Source organism: Trichechus manatus, unplaced genomic scaffold, assembly GCF_000243295.1.
Source record: "Trichechus manatus latirostris isolate Lorelei unplaced genomic scaffold, TriManLat1.0 scaffold00044, whole genome shotgun sequence".
Taxonomy (NCBI): domain Eukaryota; kingdom Metazoa; phylum Chordata; class Mammalia; order Sirenia; family Trichechidae; genus Trichechus; species Trichechus manatus.
In genome coordinates this window covers 14,339,720-14,362,906 of record NW_004443980.1, presented here as the reverse complement: position 1 = coordinate 14,362,906, position 23,187 = coordinate 14,339,720, and the positions used below count along the sequence as shown (strand labels likewise).

At 38.9% G+C, this 23,187-nt stretch overlaps 1 protein-coding gene across 4 annotated transcripts in view; it reads right to left on the bottom strand.

Moving 5' to 3' along the window:
- Positions 1-23,187, bottom strand: part of VWA8 (von Willebrand factor A domain containing 8) — a 468,389-nt gene that overhangs the window by 171,110 nt on the left and 274,092 nt on the right. For all 4 annotated transcript variants that reach the window (XR_002824147.1, XM_004376614.1, XM_023731623.1 and 1 more), the window contains exons 27-29: positions 10,911-11,019; positions 8,827-8,965; positions 6,071-6,270 (exon numbers count right to left, since the gene is read on the bottom strand). Coding sequence is in view for 3 of the 4 variants with exons in the window: in XM_004376614.1 (XP_004376671.1) it covers positions 6,071-6,270; positions 8,827-8,965; positions 10,911-11,019 (448 nt within the window). In the remaining variant the exon portion in view is untranslated. The remainder of the gene's footprint in view (positions 1-6,070; positions 6,271-8,826; positions 8,966-10,910; positions 11,020-23,187) is intronic.

Below are 23,187 nucleotides of genomic sequence, written 5' to 3'. Positions count from 1 at the left end.
AGACCCAACTGAAATTAAAAGAATCCTAACAGAATACTATGAAAAATTGTACTGTAACAAATTTGAAAACCTAGAGGAAATGGACAAATTTCTAGAAACTCACTACCTACATAAACTAAAACAGAGAGAGAACAACTACATAAACCTATAACAAAACAGACTGAAAAGGTAATTAAAAAGTCCCAACAAAAAAAGCCCTGGCCCATATAGTTTCACTGGAGAATTCTAACAAACTTTCAGAGAAGAGTTAACACCACTACTGCTAAAGGTATTTCAGAGCATAGGAAAGGATGGAATACTCCCAAACTCATTCTATGAAGCCAGCAAAACCCTGAGACCAAAACCAGGTAAAGACACCACAAAAAAAGAAAATTACAGACCAATAACCCTCATGAACACTGATGCAAAAATCCTCAACAAAATTTTAGCCAATAGAATTCAGCAACGTATCAAAAAAATAATTCACCATGATCAAGTGGGATTCAACATTAGGAAAACAATCAATGTAATCCATCACATAAATAAAACAAAAGACAAGAACCACATGATCTTACCAATCGATGCAGAAAAGGCATTTGACAAAGTCCAACACACATTCGTGATAAAAACTCTCAGCAAAATAGGAATAGAAGGGAAATTCCTCAATATAATTAAGGGCATTTATACAAAGCCAACAGCCAATATCATCCTAAATGGAGAGACTTTGAAAGCGTTCCCCCTTGAGAACGGCAACCAGACAAGGATGCCCTTTATCACCACTCTTATTCAACAGTGTGCTGGAGGTCCTAGCCAGAGCAATTAGGCTAGAAAAGGAAATAAAGGGCATCAAAATCGGTAGGGAAGACGTCAAAGTATCTCTACTTGCAGATGATATGATCTTAGACAGTAAACACCAAAAAATCCACAAGAAAACTACTGGAACTAATAGAAGATTTCAACAAAGTTTCAGGATACAAGATAAACATACAAAAATCAGTTGGATTCCTTTACACGAACAAAGAGAACCTTGAAGAGGAAATCACCAAATCAATACCATTGACAATAGCCCCCATGAAGATAAAGTACTTAGGAATAAATCTAACCAGAGACATAAAAGCTCTATACAATGAAAACTATAAGACACTACTGCAAGAAACCAAAAGAGACCTGCATAAGTGGAAAAACATACCTTGCTTATGGATAGGTAGACTCAATATCGTGAAAATGTCAATTCTACTCAATCTATAGATACAATGCAATCCTGATCCAAATTCCACTGGCATTTTTTAATGAGATGGAGAAACAAATCACCAACTTCATACGGAAAGGGAAGAGGCCCCAAAGAAGTAAAGCATTACTCAAGAAGAACTACAAAGTTGGAGGCCTCACACTACCTGATTTTAGAACCTATTATACCGCCACGGTAGTCAAAACAGCCTGGTACTGGTACACAACAGATATATAGACCAATGGAACAGAATTGAGAATCCAGACGTAAACTCATCCACCTATGAGCAGCTGATATTTGACAAAGGCCCGAAGTCCGTTAACTGGGGAAAAGACAGTGTCTTTAACAAATGGTGCAGGCATAACTGGATATCCATCTGCAAAAAACTGAAACAAGACCCATACTGAGGTACTACACCATGCACAAAAACTAACTCAAAATGGATCAAAGACTTAAATATAAAATCAAAAATGATAAAGATCATGGAAGAAAAAATAGGGACAATGCTAGGAGCCCTAACACATGGCATAAACACAATAAGAACCATAGTTACAATGCCCAAGCACCAGAAGAGAGACTAGATAAATGGGAGCTCCTAAAAATCAAACACTAATGCTCATCAAAAGACTTCACCAAAAGAGTACAAAGACACCCTACAGACTGGGAAAAAATTTTTGGCTATGACAAATCCGATCAGCGTCTAATCTCTAAAATCTACAAGATACTGCAAAACCTCAATGACAAAAAGGCAAATAACCCAATTAAAAAATGGGCAAAGGATATGAACAGGCACTTCACCAAAGAAGATATTCAGGCGGCTAACAGACACATGAAGAAATGCTCACGATCATTAGCCGTTAGAGAAATACAGATCAAAACTACAATAAGATATCATCTCACCCCAACAAGGCTAGCATTCCTCCAAAAAACACAAAATAATAAATGCTGGAGAGGTTGTGGAGAGACTGGAACACTTATTGGTGGGAATGTAAAATGGTATAACCACTTTGGAAATTGCTTTGGTGCTTCCTTAAAAAGCTATAAATAGAAGCAACATACAATCCAGCTATCCCACTCCTTGGAATATATCATAGAGAAATAAGAGCCATCACACGAATGGATATACGCAAGCCCACGTTCACTGAAGCACTGTTCACAACAGCAAAAAGATGGAAACAACCTAGGTGCCCATCAACGGACGAATGGAGTAACAAATTATGGTATATCCACACAATGGAATTCTATGCAACAATAAAGAACAAGGATGAAGCCGTGAAACATCTTATAACATGGAGGAAGCTGGAGGTCATTATGCTGAGTGAATTTACTCAGTCACAGAAGGACAAATATTGTATAAGACCACTACTATTAGAACTCAAGAAAAGGTTACACAGAAGAAAACATTCTTTGATGGTTACAAGGGTGGGGAGGGAGGGTGAGGATTATTTACTAACTAGATAGTAGAGAAGAATTATCTTAGGTGAAGGGAAGCACAGCACTCACTACAGGTGAAGTCAGCACAACTGGACTAAACCAAAGCTAAGAAGTTTCCTGAATACAATCAAACACTTTGAGAGACAGAGTAGCAGGGGTGGGAGTCTGGGGACCATGCTTTCAGGGGACATCTAGGTCAACTGGCAAAACAAAGCTTATTAAGAAAATGTTCTGCATCCTACTTTGGTGAGTGGAGTCTGGGGTCTTAAAAGTTTGCAAGAGGCCATCTAAGATGCATCATTTGGTCCCATCCACCTGGAGTAAAGGAGAATGAAGAACACCAAAGACACAAGGAAAGTATTAGCCCAAGAGAGAAAGGGCCACATAAACCAGAGACTTCATTAGCCTGAGACCGGAAGAACTAAATGGTGCCCAGGTACCACCAATGACCTCCCTGACAGGGAACACAACATACAGCCCCGGCTGGAGCAGGAGAAAGGTGGGGTGCAGAATTCAAATTCTAATAACAAGACCAGACTTAATGGTCTGACTGAGACTGGAGGAACCCCGGAAAGCATGGCCCCTGGATTCTCTATCAGCCCATAAATAAAACAATTTCCGAGGGCAACTCTTCAGACAGAGATTGGACTAGACTGTGGGACATAAAATGATACTCGTGAGGAGTGTGCCTCTTAGCTTAAGCAGATACAAGAGACTAAATGGGCAGCTTCGGTCTGGAGGTGAGATGCGAAGGCAGAGAGGGTTAGAAGCTGGTAGAATGGACATGGGGAATCAGGGGTGGAAACGAGGAGTGTGCTGTCACATTATGGGGAAAGAATTAGAATCACATAACAATGTTTGTACAAATTTTTTGTGGGAAAAATAAAATAAGGCAAGCGGAAAAAAAATACTTGCAAGTAAAGATCACATTTCTTTAACATTTTCCTATTATGAATACTTAAAAATTTTTCCTCCTAACCTTTTCCCCAAGTATTTGCAGTGAGTGGAAGAGTGGATAAAGTTTAATTCTTGGGGTCAATCCAATTTGGCTTGAATCTCAGTGCTTCTACGTACTTGCTGGGCAAGTTACTTCTACCCTCTGAGCCTCAGTTTCCTCAAATGTAAATATGGGTAATAGCTACCTCATTAGAGGCTGGAAGAATAACATGAAATAATGTATGTAATATCCTACTGACACATTATCAGGATTTAACCATTAGTCCTCCTACTTGAGAAATTCATCACTTGCCTTACAAGAGACCACATTCTCCTGGTTTATCCATCAACTTCACTCCCAATCCCCTTCGTTGATTACGTCTCATCTCCTTGACTTCTTAATATTTTAGCACTCTCGGGCTTCCCTTCTCCACCGACGTTCACTCCCTAAGTAACCTCTTTCACTCTCATGGCTTTAAGTATCATTTGTATGTCAGTGACTCCCAAATTTACATTTCCTGTTCTGACCTCTCCATTGAACTCTCGACTCATCAACTACTTGGATGTCTAACAGACACTGCAAATATCTGCTCTTCCATCCCAAACCTATTCCTTCCCCATCGGTTGGCAACTCCATCCTTTCAGCTGCTCAAGCCCTAAACCTTGAAGTTGCCCTTACCTCTACTTTGACTCATTCCATACATCTGATCTGTCAGGAAATCCTTTTGTTCCTACCTTCAAAATAGCACCAGAATCCATTGTTACTTACAATCTGCATTCTACACCAAACCAGCATTATCTCTTGCCAGGGTTTTTGCAATAATCCCTTCGTTTCCCATATTCTGCCTTAGCATCTATAGACTACTCACCACAGTGTAGCCAGAGTAACCTTTAAAAATATAAGTTAGATCAGGTCTTTCTGCTGCTTAAAACCCTCTAATGTCTTCCTCTTTCACTCAGAGTATGAGCACAGAACCTTACAATGGCCTACAAGGCTCTGTGCAGTCTGCTTCTCTTGCCTCAATCCAGCTCTTGCTGCAACCCACCCAGGGAGCTCTTTGGCTTTAGCTACTCTTAATCTTTCCCTCATTCAACCTTTCCCACTATACTTCTTTAAAGAGGAAAGGACATGCTCTAGCCTCAGGACGCTTGCACTTACTATTCCCTTTTGGGGGGTGGGGGTAGAGACACACTCTTCTTCCAGATACCTGCTCTCCTCCTCACCTTCATCAAGTCTTTGCTTAACTATCGCCTTCTCAGTGAGGCAATCCCTGACCACCCTATTTAAAATTGTAGTCCTTCTCCCAGTCCTCTGTCTTACTCGCCCTTGCTTCTCACCTTCTAACCTAATATATTATTTAATTATTTGTTTTACTTATTGTCTGCCACCTCCCCACCCCCAACCAGAATAAGCTCTTGAGGACAAAGATTTTGGTTTTTTTTTTTTTTTTTTTACTGCAGTATCCCCAATACTAGGCACATATGGATATTTGCTGAAAGAATAATATGCCTAGTAAAGTACTTTGTAGATAGTAGGTGGATAGCAGATATACATAAACATTAGATTCCTTTCTATTGGTATCAAACCCAAAACCCATTGCCATTGACTCAATTCCAACTCCTAATGACCCTACAGGACAGAGAGGAACTGTCCCATAGAGTTTCCAAGGCTGTAATCTTTACAGAAGCAGACTGCCACATCTTTCTCCTATGGAGCAGTTAGTGGATTCGAACTGCCTACCTCTCTGTTCGTAGCTGAGTGCTTAAGTACTGTGCCACCGGCGCTCCTTTCTACTGGTATAGTACAGATTAACTTGGACTTTTAGAATTCTCACTAATTGCAACCGAGTCTGTCTTTTGAGCTACACTTTCTGTTTGGAATTATGTCTAGCCTGATTCTAGGCACCTGTAGTTTTCTTTAGTGCTGTCTTGGAGTATTAGTGATGTATGGAGCTTGAGTTTCATTAGCTACTAAAGGATCTCAGTGTGTTCCATTCAGTATATTTACATGGCTGACTCCACAGGAAGAATGTCATTCAGATCTCAGATCAAATGTCATCTCCTACGAAGAGATCTCTCAGCCCTCTTTTTAAAACTCTTCATCTCCCAGCTCCTCCCACCTCACCCCCATCACTCCCCAGGAATCCCAATCTTGTTTCTAGATCTGAAATTGGTACATTTAGTTGTTGGCCTACTTGTAGTCTATCTTAAAAAGAAAAAAAAAAAAAAAAAAGGAAGCTTCATAACAAAGAATTATCCAGCCCAAAATGTCAATAGTGCCAAGGTTAAGAAACCTTGACTTACATGTTTCAAGACTTAGAGGTCATGTTTAAGTCTTTGCATTTGTGGTACTGTTAAAACACAGCTCATAAGCCCTCCTCCCAGCCTCTCTCCTCGATCTCTATGAAAGCACATATTTTCACCTATAGATTACACATCAACCTTGCCTTTTCCCTCTAATTGCAGCATAAGAGTAGGCCTAGTGTGTGTTACCTGCTGTTCATGGAGAACCACTTGACCTCTGAGGGGATTTCCCAGAGGTGCCACTGTTACAAATGGCTGCCAAACTCCACTGGCTGTTCTTGGGAAGATGTCATAAAGGTCCACAAAGTAGGCACTTTTCCCAGTCATATCCATAAAGTGTAGAGTAACGGGATTGCATGCAACTACATACAGAGTGTTCTCGTCATTTTCTGAAATGACAAAAACATGTTAATTTTGTGGTATGCAACAGATGTCCTGATAAGTCAAGACATTCAGTGAAAAATGAATCATGAGGTTAAACACACAGTTGAAACTGAGAAGGTAATTTGTAGACGGACTGATCAGGCTGAAAAAGCCCATGAGAGGTCATTTTGTTCCTGCCAATAACACCACTAAATATTTAACAATCCTCAATGTCAGGAAATTTTTCCTTATATGGAAGCAAAGTGGTTTGTGCTACAATAAAGGTTTGTTTCTCTTGTTTTGTTGCTGGTTCAGATGGACAGCAATTGGTCAACAACTTCTATTTACTAATCTTTCATTTTCTAGACAGTTATCAGATCTGTAGGCTTTTCTTATCATAAATAACTCCATTTTCTAAATCTAGCTCTATGGATATGATTTTCCAAACTTTTGTTCATATTTGGGAATTTATCATAAAATCTGTCTTTTCAATCTGAGTACTTGCCTAGGCCCGTTTTTTGAATCCTGTATCAGTGCTTCTTCAACTTTAAAGTGCATAGGAATCACCTGGGCATCTGATGAAAAGGCAGATTCTGATACAGTAGGTCTGGGGTGAGGTGTCAGAGCCTGCTTTTCCAACAATGCAGGATGCTGCTGATTGCAGGTCTTTGCTTTGAAGAGCAAGGCAAGGCTCTGGACTATGTGTCCCATGATTTTTATACGTGAGCGCCTTAAGACAAGGGATAAAGCAGCTTTTGTATCATAAATGCTGTCAGCAGCACCAAGGTATCACTTTTAAGGCAGGCATGAAGTTCTGTTCAGTCTTTGGCCACAAAAAATTACATATCTACACGCACACACATACATAAAACAAAAACCTGTTGCCATCAAGTCGATTCTGACTCATAGCGACCCTGTAAGACAGAGTAGAACTGCTCCACAGGGTTTCCAAGAAGCGGCTGGTGGATTTGAACTGCCAACCTTTTGGTCAGCAGCTGAGCTCTTAATCACTGTGCCACTAGGGCTCCATATATATATATGTATATATATATATTTATAGCTATAAAAATATATACCATATATATTTATCTACAATATATAATCAGTTGCCATCAAGTTGATTCTGACTCATGGCGACCCCATATGTGTCAGAGTAGTACTGCACTCCACAGGGTTTTCAATAGCTGATTTTTCAGAATTAGATCACCAGGTCTTTCTTCTGAGGCACCTCTGAGTAGACTCAAACTTCCAACCTTTTGGTTAGTAGCCAAGCATTTACCCATTCGCACCACCCAGGGACTCTGAGAGATTCCTATGCACTTTAAAAGTTGAAGAAGCACTGATATGGACTCTCTCTCTCTCTCTCTGTGTATATATATATATATATATATATATATATATATACACCTCTGATTTTAACCCAAGAAAATGCTCTTTTCTCTCACAAAGAATAGGTTAAAAAAAAAAACAACTTGCAAATGTGGCCAATATTGAAGTAGAGGATTACACTTATATCAAGGACAGCCAATGAGTTTCATTTTTAAGTGCCCACTCTGACCAGCAGCAACTGCCTGGAATGTCGTGTTGGGAAGAATGCTGAAACTGTGACCAGCGTTAATGAGAAAACTGCTGCAACCGATTAGTGATGCCTGTCACAGGCATGGGGCAGAGGATGACAGCACACTTATTTTGTTGTTGCTGTTAGGTGCTGTCAAGTACAATTGCTCCATAGGATGTTCTAGGCTGAAGTCTTTACGGAAGCAGATTGCTAGGTCTTTCACACTTATTTGCAATCCCTAAATACTAGACAAGGACCAAAGTTCAGACTCTATCCCGAACATTGCATACATTCTATCAGTAAAGGCAAAATATCTTGAAAAGAGGACCAATCTATTAGGCAAAAACTTATAAATTTTTTTTAAAGCACATATTCTTATTCAAAATAGACAATTGGGGGAATAAACAATATTTAGAGAACTTCTAGGAACAAATGCCAGCTACTGATTTTTTCCTAAACAATCCCCATCTTAGTCATGTTACCCGCCCCCCCCCTTCTGTTTATATCACCTTGGTAACTGACATTAACTGAGGAACTTCTGCCAAAAGTCACCCAGAGCACCCTGAATGAATCAGTGGGTAGTGGCAACAGTTCAGAGATTTTGATGCCAAAAATCCACACCCTTGGTTTGCATTCTTCACAATGAGAAGTTTTAGTGACTCTGAATCACTCCAGCCCTGCAGTCACCAAACCGGAATCCCAGCCAAAAGAATCCAACTTTCTTCTTTTTCTTTCCTCTTTCTATTTTTAACACCCGGCTGGGTGTGTTTAACTTTGTGCTACAATAGTAATGAGAAACAGACATATGCATACAAATGCAGCACTGCCTATGCGGATTCCACAATAGCATTTTGTTAGGTTGTTATAGGAAATTAGTTCGAAGTTACATATAATTGCTATCCAATCCAAGAACGACAGTCCCTGCGTCTGTCACAGACTGCTTGATGTCTAGAGATTATTTCACTCCCTTTAAAAAAAAAAAATCTGTGCAGGAAGGAAAAATCAAAAGAATAAGCTGACATACCCTGTGATGTAGCAATGTCACAGACTAAGTTAATTTCATCCAGTGGTAACTTCCAGGAGGCACATTCTTCAGTAAAAGTGAGGGCCCTTTCTTCTTGTCTTTCTATTGGATACTCCTGTATGTTTATAAGCACTGGACCCTGCAATAAAGTACTTATCTGAATTAAAAAATGTGAGTAGTCACCAATATAGAGAAAAGCTGATATTCTTCCAAATTGCAGAATTTGAGTTCAAAGCATTCAATATCGTGATACATCTCTTTTCATTTTATTTTCTGGCATGTTACTTGTAACAATAATACCATACACTTGTGTTTATAAATGATTTCACATGTGCTATCTTACTTAATTTCTCACTTTCTTTCCGTCTTACTCACAAAATATACCAGATGTAGAATCCCATTACTTCATTCCTTCCTAAATCCAGAGCCAGTTTTGAACTCCAAGTACCAGGATCCAGAGCTGTCCAAACCAGGAGAATAATTTGTAAAGAAATGAACCAAGGCCTGAAATATTTCATTGTGAAGGATGATTATTTCCCAGCTTTAATAAGACTCAAAAACATGTTATTATTATACAGAAATGTAATGGCTCAACCTGGGTCTTTGAAATAAAATGTACAAAATGTAACATTTAAATTAAAAAAAAATTACTGATAATGATTAGTGTTGCTTATGAAAGGTAAAGTATTTCACACATGGTGATAATTGTTCAATACAAATATAAGCAGAGGGACTAATTTAATAATGTTACAGATATTAGGGCTGGGAACTTACATATGACTTCCTGGAAGAACTACGTGGATTTAACTGAAATTCCAACGATCTGCATGCTCTACTAAAAACAAAAACTAAACCCACTGCCGTCAAGTTGATTTGGACTCATAGCAACCCTATAGGACAGAGCAGATCTGCCCCATAGGGTTTCCAAGGTTGTCATCTTTTTGGAAGCAAACTGCCACATCTTATTCCCGCAGAGCGGCTAGTGGGTTCAAACTGCCAATCTTTTGGTTAGCAGCCAAATGCTTAACCACTGTGCCAACAGGGCTCCTTGCATGCTCTACAGTCCTTAATTAATTAAAAATATTTGGGCTAGATATGGACTATGATGGCATCTAGACCCATCCCTTTGTATCTGGATTGTATTTCAGGGGCTGAGAGACTAAAAACTACATTCCTCAGCTCCCTTACAGCAAAGGCCCTGGATGTGATTTAGGTTCTGCCAATGAACTTCCATGAGATTTGGAAGGCAGAATAGAGGTAGTGGCCATCTTCCTGCAGCTATGGCAGACAAGAAAGTTCTGACAAATTCAAGGAGACAGCCTCTATGCTTACTGCAGGAGTTGACAAACTCTGGTCCACGGGCCAAATCCGGCCCTCTGCCTATTTTTGTAAATAAAGTTTTAATGGAACATGGCCATACTCCTTGGTTTCAATGTACTGTCTATGGCTCCTTTTGCACTATGATGGCAGAGTTGAGTAGTTCCTGCAGAGTCCATATAGCCACAAAGCCTGAAATATTTACTATCTGGCCTCTTACAGAAGAAGTTTGCCAACCCCGGTCTTCTGCCCACCTTAAGCAGCGGAGGTGGCAGCCCTCTGACTTCTGCTCTTCCTGCCCTTTCTAACAATTTTATAGGCACCTAATTTCCCATAGTAAATCCCTTTCTGCTTGAAGTACCTAGAGTGGTTTCTATTGCAACTAGTGGCTGATACGCCTTTCCTTTAACCTTCACATAGAGACAGAGCCTACAACAATGTATGGCTATACAGAGGCTGAAAACGCAAAGAGCTAACATTTTAATCACATTTTAACCACATAAAATGAAGGCAATTATCGTGGAGTAACTATCCTAGGAAAATATACAACATACCCAACTCTTCTGAAATACAGAAATTTTCTCTGGCCACTAGGAATTGCCTACATTGAGTCCCTCAGAGGCCAGATGGGCTTAAGAGTTAGAGCAGAAGCTAAATCTTTTCTAAAATAACATCAAAACAAGTCATTTCTGAGATGGTATGGATTTTTTCCAGGGAAGACAGAGGAAAATTTTAACATTTAATGAAGAAATAATAAAGATGTCAACCTTTATGTCTATATGATGAGTTTCTGCTGGGCACAGAAGTTTTTGCATGCCATTTCTTGACTGACCAGTTGTCCAATAGCCCATGAATGTCTGCTCTGGCAGAGGCAACCTGTCAAGAATGATTTGAAAAATAAACATTTCTTGTTTACAAGACATAGGAAAGAATAATGAGCTATCTAGTATCAACCACACAAATAAATTTGAAAAATGCTCTACTTAGAAGTGAGTTATACTTCATTTTATTAAAAGAGACTTGAAAGCAGCAACACAAACACATGTACACCAATGTTCACTGCAGCACATTTCACAATAGCCAAAAAGTGGAAACAACCTAAATGTCCATCAACAGATGAATGGATACACAAATTGTGGTACATACATACAATGGAATTTTACTCAGTCATAAAGAGAAATGAAGTTCTGATACATGATAGAACATGAATAAACCTTGAAAACATTATGTTCAGTGAAATAAGTCCAACACAAAAGGACAAATACTGTATGATCTCACTTACATGAAATACCTAGAGTAGGCAATGTTTTAAGATCAAAGTTTAATAGTGTTACCAGGGGCAGGAGGAAGGGACAAAGAGCGAGTCCCTGTTGAAGGCATAATAGAATATTTGGCAAAGAATATTGGTGATGGTTGCACAACACGATTGATGTAATTGGTGTCACTGAATGGTACACGTGAAAAATGTTGAAAATAGCAAATGTTGTCTTATGTATATATTTACAACAATTTAAAAAAAGAAAAAAATCAGAAAACAACAGAAAAGACAGTCTACAAAATCATATTTACAACAAAATTTAAGAAGAAAAATATTTCACATTTCAGAAACTCAGTGGTAAGGTCCTATTCTATTTTTACTTTAATAGCAAAAATAATTAAAGTTTACACATTTTTCCTTGAATTGAGAAAATATTTAGCAATTTAACATCTAAATTCCTGGTAGAGTATAGAACAGACATTTGGAAAAGATATTAGAGCAATCTATCAATTTTTTCCATCTATTCTTTTAAATTTGGAGTTAGATAATAAATAGTACACAATAAAAAACCAGTTGCCGTTGAGTTGACTCCTACTCATGGTGACCCCACGTGTGTCAGAGTACAGCTGTGCTCCATGGGGTTTTCAATGGCTGTGACCTTTCAGAAGTAGATCACCAGGCCTTTCTTCTGAGGTGCCTCTGGGTGGACTGGAACCTCCAACCTTTCAATTAGCAGCTGAGCATTTAACCATTTGCATTATCCAGGGACTCCAGGTATGCAACACAGTTAATCAAATGTTTGTTAAGTTGAATAGGGCAAGTTCCATGGACTCTATTCTATCACCTTAAAATTTTACTTTTAACTGAGATGTAATATACATACAGAAATATTCACATAAATGTGCCTCTTAGTCCTGAACACGTCTGTATAACCAGGACCTAAAGAAACAGAGCATCACCAGCACCCAGAGGCCCCTTGTGACCGCTTTCAGTCATTACCCTCACCACGGGAACCACTATCCTGACTTCTAATAGAATAATCTTGTGCTTAGATTTCCTTTTTTTTTAATTGTACTTTAGGTGAAAGTTTACAGAACAAATAGTTTCTCATTAAACAGTCAGTACACATATTGTTTTATGACATTGGTTAACAACCCCACGACATGTCAACACCCTCCCTTCTCGACCTTGGAGGACTCTTCTTTTTTTGGTAAAAAATACATAGCCAAAGATACACCATTTCAAACATTTCCACATGTACAATTCAGTGACATCGATTACATTCTTCCAGTTGTGCTGCTATTCTCACTATCCTTTCCGAAATTATTCTATCACAATTGTCTTCAACTCACTGTTCCCTAGGCTTCCCATCAAACCTTTTGAGTTGCTGTTGTCAATTTGATCTCACATAATCTTTTTTTTGTTGTTGTATACTTTAGATGAAGGTTTACAGAACAAAATAGTTTCTCATTTAGATTCCCTTTTAAAGTGACTTTTAAATAAAGTGATTTGCCAAATAAATATGGCAATGCTAAAGAAAAAAGGTAGACAAATTGCTGAGAGTAAAGCCTTTACTTTTAAATCAAACTATCTTTTCTTTGAATCCTAAAAACAAAAGTAACCATTGATTTGTCATTTAATGCATAATATATTTCTTATTTCATGGTTTATTAAGGCAAAAAAATGACTCAGAGTTCAAAGTTCTTTAAAAACGTACATGTGGATACAGATTAAGATGAATGCTTGGAATGAGTTTTAGATCACTGAAACGGTACGTATTTATAATTTAGAAATAATTTTATTTTCAGTAAAAGAGTATGCTTAATATGCTTAATAAGACCATGTTAGGCTTAATTTTTTTTTTTTTTTTGCATAAATGGATCCAAACATTCTGGTGGAATATGCTTTTTGTCTTTTTGAAATGCTAATGATTAACAAAAGGAAAGAAACTTTAAAGAAACTTACACTGAAATTCTTCAAATCACATGACACAAATCATTCAAAAGGACATGTGTGTGTTTGCATCTCTAATCTAAAATACATTTTAAGTCTCTGGACAATTATCCTTATTGGCCACTCACTTACTTCCATCTTTTCACTGGAAACAGGGGCCTGAGTCAGGCCACTTACTGTTCTGGTGTTCTCTCTTCTGAATGTAATAAGAACGTATTTCTGTGCCGAAAGGGCAGAGTTTGAAAACACCTTGCAGACTGGGACGTCTCTCTCCTTGTTTAGGGAATGAAGTGTATACTCTTCACTTGCTTTCTGCAGTTCACCGAAGTAGGATTAGAAGAAGGAGAAAAGCAAAGGAAGGAGACGTACCTAATTTCCTTCTAACATAGACCCAAAACCAAAAAACCAAACCCACAGCCATCGAGTCGATTCCAACTCATAGCGACCCTAAGGGACAGAATAGAACTGTCCCATAGAGTTTCCAAGAAGCAGCTGGTGGATTCAAACTGCCGACCTTTTGGTTAGCGCCGAGCTCTTAACCACTGCGCCACCAGGGCTCCTCTAACATAGAAGATATAGTATATTAGAATACAAGAGACCTCGGTTCTCATTCTAGCTCTTTTATTAATTAGCTATGCAAACTTCAGAAGGGTAACATCAGTTAATTTCTTCGGGCATTAATTTCTTCATTGGTGAAATGAAAGGGATGATCTGTATCCCCTTGCTTTCACAGTCTCAGTTTGAGGGCGTCTGATTATCACTGAAGGGAGCAGAGGGAAGCATCAGTAGTAGGTTCAATAGTCTTGCATTACCTTGGAGCTCTGGGGTGAAAACAGAGATGACAATATCTATACCTACCAAGAGAACAGGTGCCCTGATACACAGACATGCTTCATTAAAGGATATAAAAAGAAGCACTAAGTACATTCCAAACTGGCTTTTTCAACACAACAGAAATATAGTTTTACATTTCAAAATCTAATTACAGGTGAAGAATTGCTTAATAAAAATTATCCTCGGTTGATACCTAGCAGTGGATCTAATACATCTTTTAATAATCTCACAGAAATATCATATAGATGTTAAAAAAAACACTTTATCCATTTAAGAAAAAGTAACTTTGCTCAACTCCCAGTCTCTACTGACAATGCCAGGGATACTCCTAAAATATGGTTTGAACTTGGCAACTCATTCTAAATAACAGTCAAGGAAATTACAGGCTGACTGGCTCCCTCTAAAAATAGCACCAGCTGTTTGGTTGGCACGGTATGGGAAGGACCTTCAGGTACCCCATACAGAATCTACTCCGGTACCACATAACAACATGCTATTGGCAGTAACAACTACAACTGAAAGACACATATACAGGGTGTTCCGGAACCGCACAATCAAAATGACTCCAAGTGTTGTTTCTAGACCTTTACTGTGGGCGCTAGTCTGACCAACTGAGGTAAATTAAATCCCCTCATTTATCTTCCACAAACAAGTCCTGGAAATGGAAAAATTTGACCATTACCAGCTTTCTCCCCTTGAGTAAGTTAGTAGTCAGCGGAAAGGGATTTCAAAGAAGAGAAAGAATTCTATTTTGGTGCACTAGCAAGCTTTGGAATTTGAAACATAATGAATATTGTTCTGAGGTAACTCAATATTATTAACGACTCCCAAACAATAACCAGCTAGCAAAAGGCCCCATGTCCTATTATTGAAATCTGCCATACAACTCTGATTAGACTTAAGTTTCCACACCTGATTTGACTGAAATACTAGGGTATTTTCTACATTTTTAAGGTCCTGTCAGTGGTTTAGTTTAACGTTGTAAAGTCCTAGCTGGAATGATGTCTGGATTTCATTTTAATGGGGAGGAAGATGAACTTAAGGCCTATAAATAGCACCACTTTTTATCTCAATGTCATTCATGAATTTATATTTTTTAAAACAATAAAGTATTTCAATTCATATGTTGTGATGTTTCTTAATCCCTTGTGGAAGTAATAATAAAAAATATGGAAATAAAATTTTTAACTAAAAGAAAGGTGAATACTAAAATTATGACTCAGGTCAAATTATAGCACTTGAGCAAGATACAGAAAAGAAAAAGAAGTTTTTTGATTTTTTTCCCTAAATACACATACAATTCATAACACAATTCATATGGGCACCAAAGTCAAGTAATATAGAGTCTGGACGACATGCAAGAGATTTGTCTAAAATTGTTTCCATGAAGAGGTGAGCCGGGGTTTTAAACAGTATGCTCTGGCAAATTTCTGCCTTCTCTAAACATTTGCCAATACTATTTCTGGAGTTTGAAGGAAATACATGAGAAGATTTGGATCTTTCTAGGGGCATTATGCAACTGGAAGTTGACATATCTATTATCAAAAATTCTAAAACATTTCCTTACCACAAAAACGACTAATTTTCACGGGAATAATGGAACCCTTTAGGGTAGTTTCACAGACTCAAAAATTCACCAATTACTACCAACTTTGAGAAGAAAAAGAAGAACTCCAATTTCAGCAAGCCTCACTCACTCCTAATGTTTTAAATCAAGCCCCTGGCAAAAATTAAGTTAGATTGTCCAAATGAGTTCCCTGGAGCTTTTCACAGAATAGCCCTGACCAGTATCTCCAGCTTTAGCTCTTACCTCTTCCTCTGACCGTCCAGCCAACCTATGCCTTGGACACATCGAACTGCCACTTGGAGTTCCTGAACATGCTCTGTATTCTCATGCTTCAAGGCTATTACCTCTGCCTAGAATTCCTTTCTGCTATTGCCTCCCTAAGGAGCCCTGATGCTGCAGTGGTTAAAGCACTCGACTGCTAACCGAAAGATTGGCCGTTCGAAACCACTGGTGGCTGCATGGGAGAAAGATGTGGCAGTCTGCTTCTGTAGAGATTTACAGCCTTGGAAACCCTATAGGGTCGCTATGAGTTGGAATCAACTTGATGCCCCTTAACAACAACACAACTAATCCTCAGTTATTCTTCCTTACTTGCTAGAAACTTCAGGATCTTTCTTCCCTGCAGTCTCACATGTTGCTGGTAATGCCTGTGGCAAATGATACGCACATTATGAGTATGTGTATGTGCCTACCCTTCCTGTGCCTGGTTCTGTACTGAATTGTTATAGCTTTCACTTTATGACGTAGAGTTGTGGACCTCTGCCGCCTAGGTCCTGCAAGCATCCCAGAAATGCAGAGGAATCTGGAGGCAAAAGATGGAAAAGAACCCAGAACTGAAACCATTCCTGAAGCCCACTCTTCAGACGAAGATTAGACAGGACTATCAAACAAAAATAATGCACGTGAGTAGTGTGCTTCTTAGTTCAGTCAGATTCAAGAGACCAAACGGGCGGCTCCTGTCCAAAAGCAGCAAGAGAAGGCAGGAAGAGACAGGGACTGGTTGAATGAACACAGGGAACCTGGGGCGGAAAGGGGGAGTGTGCTGTCACATTGTGGAGACTGCAACTAACGTCACAAAACAATATGTGTATAAATTTTTATATGACAGATTAACTTGAGCTGTAAACTTTCACCTAAAGCAAAATTAAAAAAAAAAGAGAGAGAGAGAGAGATGGAAAAGATTTGGGGGAACTTGCTACTTACTGTTGGCCAGCACTTCTCAAACATGCTCCCCAATATCAAGGACGACACTGTGCAGTCTTAGTGCAGCTGCCCAGTGTCACTCTATGTCACAGCGGATGTCGCCCTGCACATCTTTGGCTTTCTTCCTCCTCACAAAACTGCCAGAGTACAGCTCTGGGGCCTAGCTTTCTGCCCATCACCTTTCTTCAGGTTTCACTGCAAAAACTTCCTTTGCTTCTCTGCCACCAGCTTTACCAACCCCACCTTAGTATTTCCAATTCTTCAGTCCCTCCTTTTCTAATTATCCAACACTAAGGATTCTTGTCGAGTCGATTCCGACTAATAGTGACCCTACAGGACAGAGTAGAACTGCCCCACAGGGCTTCCAAGGAGCAGCTCTGCCTCTGCCCCAGGGCAGATGGCAGCAGTCTCACTTCTCTGCTCCTCCCATGTGGCTCTGATATAACAAACCATATCTCTGCCATTCTTCACTTGACTGTTTCCCAATTAATTGTGACCTCCTTGAAAGCAGGTATGGAGTCTTCTTCACCTCTGTATTTCTGACTCACTACCTAGTGTTTACTGCATAATAAGTGCTCAATAAATGTTAAATAAGTCCCTGGGTGGTATGAATGGTTAACACACTCGGCTAATAACCTAAAGGTTGGTGGTTCGAGTCCACCTAGAGGCACCTCAGAAGAAAGGCCTGATGATCTACTTCCCAAAAATCACCTATTGAAAACCCTACGGAGCACAGTTGTACTCTGACACACATGGGATCACCATGAGTTGGAATCGAATGAATGGCAATCAGTTTTTACTGGAAATGTTAAGTAAATGAATGTTTTGCTACATTAGAGCTGACAGCATTTTACTCATTTTTTTTTTCTCATCATAGCGGCAAATTGTAAACCACCAAGGAAAACCTTCATTACATCCTGACTACATGTCATACCATTTCCTCCATTTAGAAGATCCTGAACAACTGATGCAGTCTACTTTGCAGGTCTATTTGGAAGATTTAGCTATAGGTGGGGACTGGGGATTTCCATCCAGCCAGGTGACAGGCTTTTCTAAAACATAAGGTGCAAGTGTTTAAGGGATCAAGAGGAATTCTGTGGGACTGCTTAATATAAGCATGAAAGAGAATTCATAAATCTTGAAAATTTGTACATTAGATTGGAGGTATTTTTTTTTCCTGCACCCCCATGAAGGAGCTGAAAGCAAATAAAATGGCCGTGACGCTACCTCATAATACAGAGAATATAGGGCAAAGAGTATAAAAACATAAAATCTTCTGTTTATAATAGTTTTGAGGTGTCATTACATGGACTTTATTATTTTTGAAAGCTAAGGGCTCTTTTATGAAGTGAAAGTAAATCATTGTGCAGCGTACAATTACAACACCTCAGAGCTCCATGATCAACACTGTCAACTTACTATGTTTAATATTCTATTGTGTTTTAGATGAAAGCTTATAGAGCAAGTTAGTTTCTCATTCAACAAATTGTACACTAAGTGTTCCATGACATTGGCTGCAATCCCCACACTGTCAGCACTCTGCCCACTTCCACCCTAGGTTCCCATTTGCTTTCCTCTGGTTTTCCTACCCCTTCCTGCTTTCTCATCTCTACTTTTGGCCAAATGTTACCCTTTTTTGTCTCGTATAATTGTTTGTCCTGGAGAGCACATTCTTTTTGGGTGTTACTGTTTATTTCATAGGCCTGTCTATTGCTCAGCTGGAAGGTAGTTTCTGGGAATGGCTGTGGTTCCAAGTCAGAGGGGGTGTCTTAGGGCCATAGTCTCGGGGGTTCATCCAGTCTCTGTCAGGCCAGTAAGTCTGGTCTTTTTTATGGATTTGATTTTTTGTTCTACATTTTTCTCCTGCTTTGTCTGGGACCCTGTATTGTGATCCTGGTCAGAGTGGTCGGTAGTGGTAGCCAGGCACCATCTAGTTCTTCTGGTTTCAGGGTCGTGTAGGCTGTGGTGCATGTGGTCCGTTAGTCCTTTGGACTAATTGCTCCCCCTGAGTCTTTGGTTTTCTTTACTCTCCTTTGCTCTGAATGGGAAGAGACCATTAGTTCTATCTTAGATGGCCACTCGCAAGCTTTTAAGACCCCAGGTGCTACTCACCAAAATAGGATGTAGGACATTGTTTTTATGTACTATGTTATGCCAACTGACGTAATGTGAACTTACTTTTAAAAACTAAGACTACAAAAAGAAAATTATATCATATGGAAGTTTGGCAAAGGATCGAGAGGAATAAAACTGTAAGCAGGGATGTTTTACTTTAATGGGATGAACAATAAACTGATAATCATTTCTATTTTGAAAGATAAACCTAATGAAATTACTCCTGAAAATTACTGGGGATGTTCTTTTTGATGTTTCTGGTACTTGAAGACCCCATAGCTGGTCTCTGTCATAGAAGAAACAGTTGCTATTGATATTCCAACTATACAGGATAAGCCTTTAAAGTAGAAAACCAATTCAAGACAGATACACTTTCAAAGATGCATTCAATACAGATGAAGTTGTTCTGTCCACAAATATGCATACCTGGCATTGTTTTGAAGACAATTATAAACACTAAACACACAGCAAAGAACTACTAAAAAACCAAACCCGTTGCCATCGAGTCAATTCCAACACACAGCGACCCTACAGGACATAGCAGAATTGCCCCATAGGGTTTCCAAGGAGCAGCTGGTGGATTTGAACTGCCGATCTTTTGGTTAGCAGCCATAATTCTTAACCACCGTGCCACCAGGGCTCCTAAAGAACTGAAGTCCCTTATAATAGGAAAAAACAACTTCAGTCATCTTCATTGGGAGTACTACTAAAATATGTTTGTAAGACTTGCTGATAAAGCAATGAATGGTTACTGATACAGGGAGAAAGAGTGACTACTTATTCATTTCCCAAATCAATGAGAGACAGTGAATTATAGAATCTATAAGTTGGAAGGATTTTACCAAACCCATTACTGTCAAGTTCATTCTGACTCATAGCGAACTTATATGGCAGCAGAACTGTCTCATAGGGTTTCCAAGGCTGTAATTTTTATGGAAGCAGACTGCCACATCTTTCTTCTGAGGAGTGGCTGGTGGGTTCAAACCACTGTTCTTTCAGTTAGCAGCCAAGCGCTTAAACACTGTGCCACCAGGGCTCCTTGTAAGGACTTCAAGGGTTATTTAATCTAGTGCTCCAAGTTTAAATCCCTCTAGCACCAGGATTGAAGGAAGATTCATTAACAACCTGCAATATGCAGATGACAAAACCTTGCACGCCGAAAGTGAAGGTCAAAGACTACAGCCTTCAGTATGAATTACACCTGAACATAAAGAAATCAAAAATCCTTGCAACTAGACTAATAAACAACATCATGATAAATGGCGAAGAAACTGAAGTTCAGGATTTCATTCTACTTGGATCAACAATGAGTGCCCATGGAATCAGCAGTCAGGAAATTAAATCAAAATCTACTGTAAAAGATCTCTTTAAACTGTTAAAAAGCAAAGATGCTCATTTGAAAACTAAGATGTGCCTGATCCAAGCCATAGTCTTTTCAACCACTTCATATGCATGTGAAAGGTGGACAATGAAAAAGGAAGGTCAAAGAAGAACTGATGCATTTGACTTACAGTGTTGGCAAAGAATATTAAATATACCATGGACCTCTAGAAAATGAACAAATCAGTTTTGGAGGAAGTACAGCCAGAATGCTCCTTAGAAGCAAGGATGGTGGGACTTCATTTTGCTTAACCTTGGTCACATGATCAGGAAAGACCAATCGCTAGCAAAGGACATCATGTTCGGCAGAGGGTCAGCAAAAACAAGCAAAACCCTCCATGAGATGGACTGATACAGTAGCTGCAACAATGGGTTGAAACATACCAATAATTGTGAGGATAGCACAGAACCACGCAGTGTTTCGTTCTGGTATACGTAAGGTCTTCATGAGTCAGAGCCAACTCTACGGCAAGTAACAACAGGACCTCCCCAACAGGATTTGTCCAGATCTGTTTGAATCCTGCCCACAAGAGGGTACTCTCTCTCTTTCCACTGGGAAGTCCATTCCATCTTAGAACACAGGAGCTATTGGCTCCAAGATAGAAGCCAACTCTGAGTTGTAACGACTTAGAAGTACTTCACAAGAAATGCATAGCTAAGGCTGACTATATCAATGATCATGATTTTGAGGATAGTGGTACTAAGTAAAGGGTTCTATATAGAATAAACTCCACAAATAAAAGAACTGTTCTATTCATTTTGAAGAATTTGTGAAGGCCACCAATTTTATTTTTTCAAATTGCAAGATTCCTCTTATTGCAGAAGAAGACTTCAGAGAATTTGCTTGTGTCTCGAAGAACGGATGTTTCATTTACGTTTTCACTTCTAGAATCAATGACAAATGGCATTAATTTGAAGGAAACCGTGATTAAACAATGGGCCTAATGACTAATGTGAATGTTGTGCATAAGTTATGCCTGACATATGTTTCAAAATGGTAGAAAAGAACATTTGAAAACAACTCTAAAGTTTCCATCATCTGAAAGCTTGAAATCCAATGTTGTGTTGCATTGCTTTTTTCTCACACAAAACACTCTAGAGACAACATGGTGAAGTGAGCAGAAGTCTGGCTTTGCAACCAGACAGATCTGTGGTTGAATCCCCAGTCCTGCCATTTATTAGTTGTATAATTTGTTAAATTATTTAAAGTCTACTGAGCCTCGTTTATTCATCTGTAAAATAGAAAACAAAACAAAACACACACACATATCCCTAACAGAAAATACAACAGAAAAAGAATTACTTGCCTAATAGGAAAAACACAATTGTTGTGTAGATTAAATAAGTTAATATTTGCAAAGTGTTTTGAACACTAGTAAGCACTTGGTAAATGTAAACTTTTACCCCTTTAAAAATGTGTCATCTGTACTCCCACCAAAACCAAACCCACTGCTGTCGAGGCGATTCCAACTCATAGCAACCCTACAGGACAGAGTAGAACCACCCCATAGGGTTTCCCAGGCTATAAATCTTTTACGGCAGCAGACTGCCGCATCTTTCTCCGAGGAGTGGCCGGTGGGTTTGAACTGCTGACCTTTCAGTTAGCAGCCGAGCAGTTTTAACCACTGTGCCATCAGGGATCTCTCATCTATAACCCATAAGAACCAAACCTGTTGCCTTCAAGTCAGTTCCGACTCATAGAGACCCTACAGGACAGAGTAGAACTGCCCCATAGGGTTTCCAAGGAGTGGCTGATGAACTCAAACTGCGGACCTTTTGGTTAGCAGCTGAGCTCTTAACCACTGCGTCACCAGGGCTCCTCCCTCATCTATACTCGCTTGTTATTTTTACGCTGATGCCTACCAGTGCATAAGCTTACTTATACTGTGTTGAAATGCCACAGAATTTCTCTTAATTCCTGCCCTGTTAAGGTAACTGCTATTGGTAAAGGTCCTCAGAGTAGGCACTGCAGTGTATTTTAAGTTTGGCTGTACTGGAGGCAAAGGTCCCAAGAAATAACACATAACAGTCATTTTTAGATGTGCAGTCTGTCGACAACATTTATATATCCAAAAAGGATAATGACATTTAAACATATGCATGAAGATACACAGTGTTGATAGTAATGTTTTTCTTCCTTATGAGAACACTGTACATATTTTATGAATCTGTTCCTTATGTTTAGGATAAATATCTTAAGCTTAAAACCTCAAGAAGCAGGGGAATGGAGAAAAAAGTGGGACTGGGAGAGAAGTGTCATACATGCGTAAATATGATTCATTATAGATAAATTTCTTTTCAACAAAGAAGCTTGGGAATGAAGTGTTTTAATACATGTTTCAGAGACACGTCTCTTATCAGGAAGGAAAACTCTGGAAAAAAAGACTGGAAAGAAATATTTTTTTCAGTGCGTGAAGTAACACATACAATGATAGGAAAAAGTCTGAAAGAAATTAACAACAGTTATCACTGGCTCGTGGAATTATGGGTTTTTTTTTTCCTTTTTGCTATTTTAAAAATAAATGGGACATCATTCTTCATTAGATAAATACACATTATAAAGAAAGCTTATATACAAAAAACTTCTAAATTTCTTTCAATTATTTATTATACTTCATTGACACAAATGAATGATTGGTAGATAGTAGCTAGTCTGCAGTGACAAATAGGCAATAAATACTTGGGGGAAGAAACTGGTTTAAGGATAAACTAAGCAGCATTAAAGACGAAATGA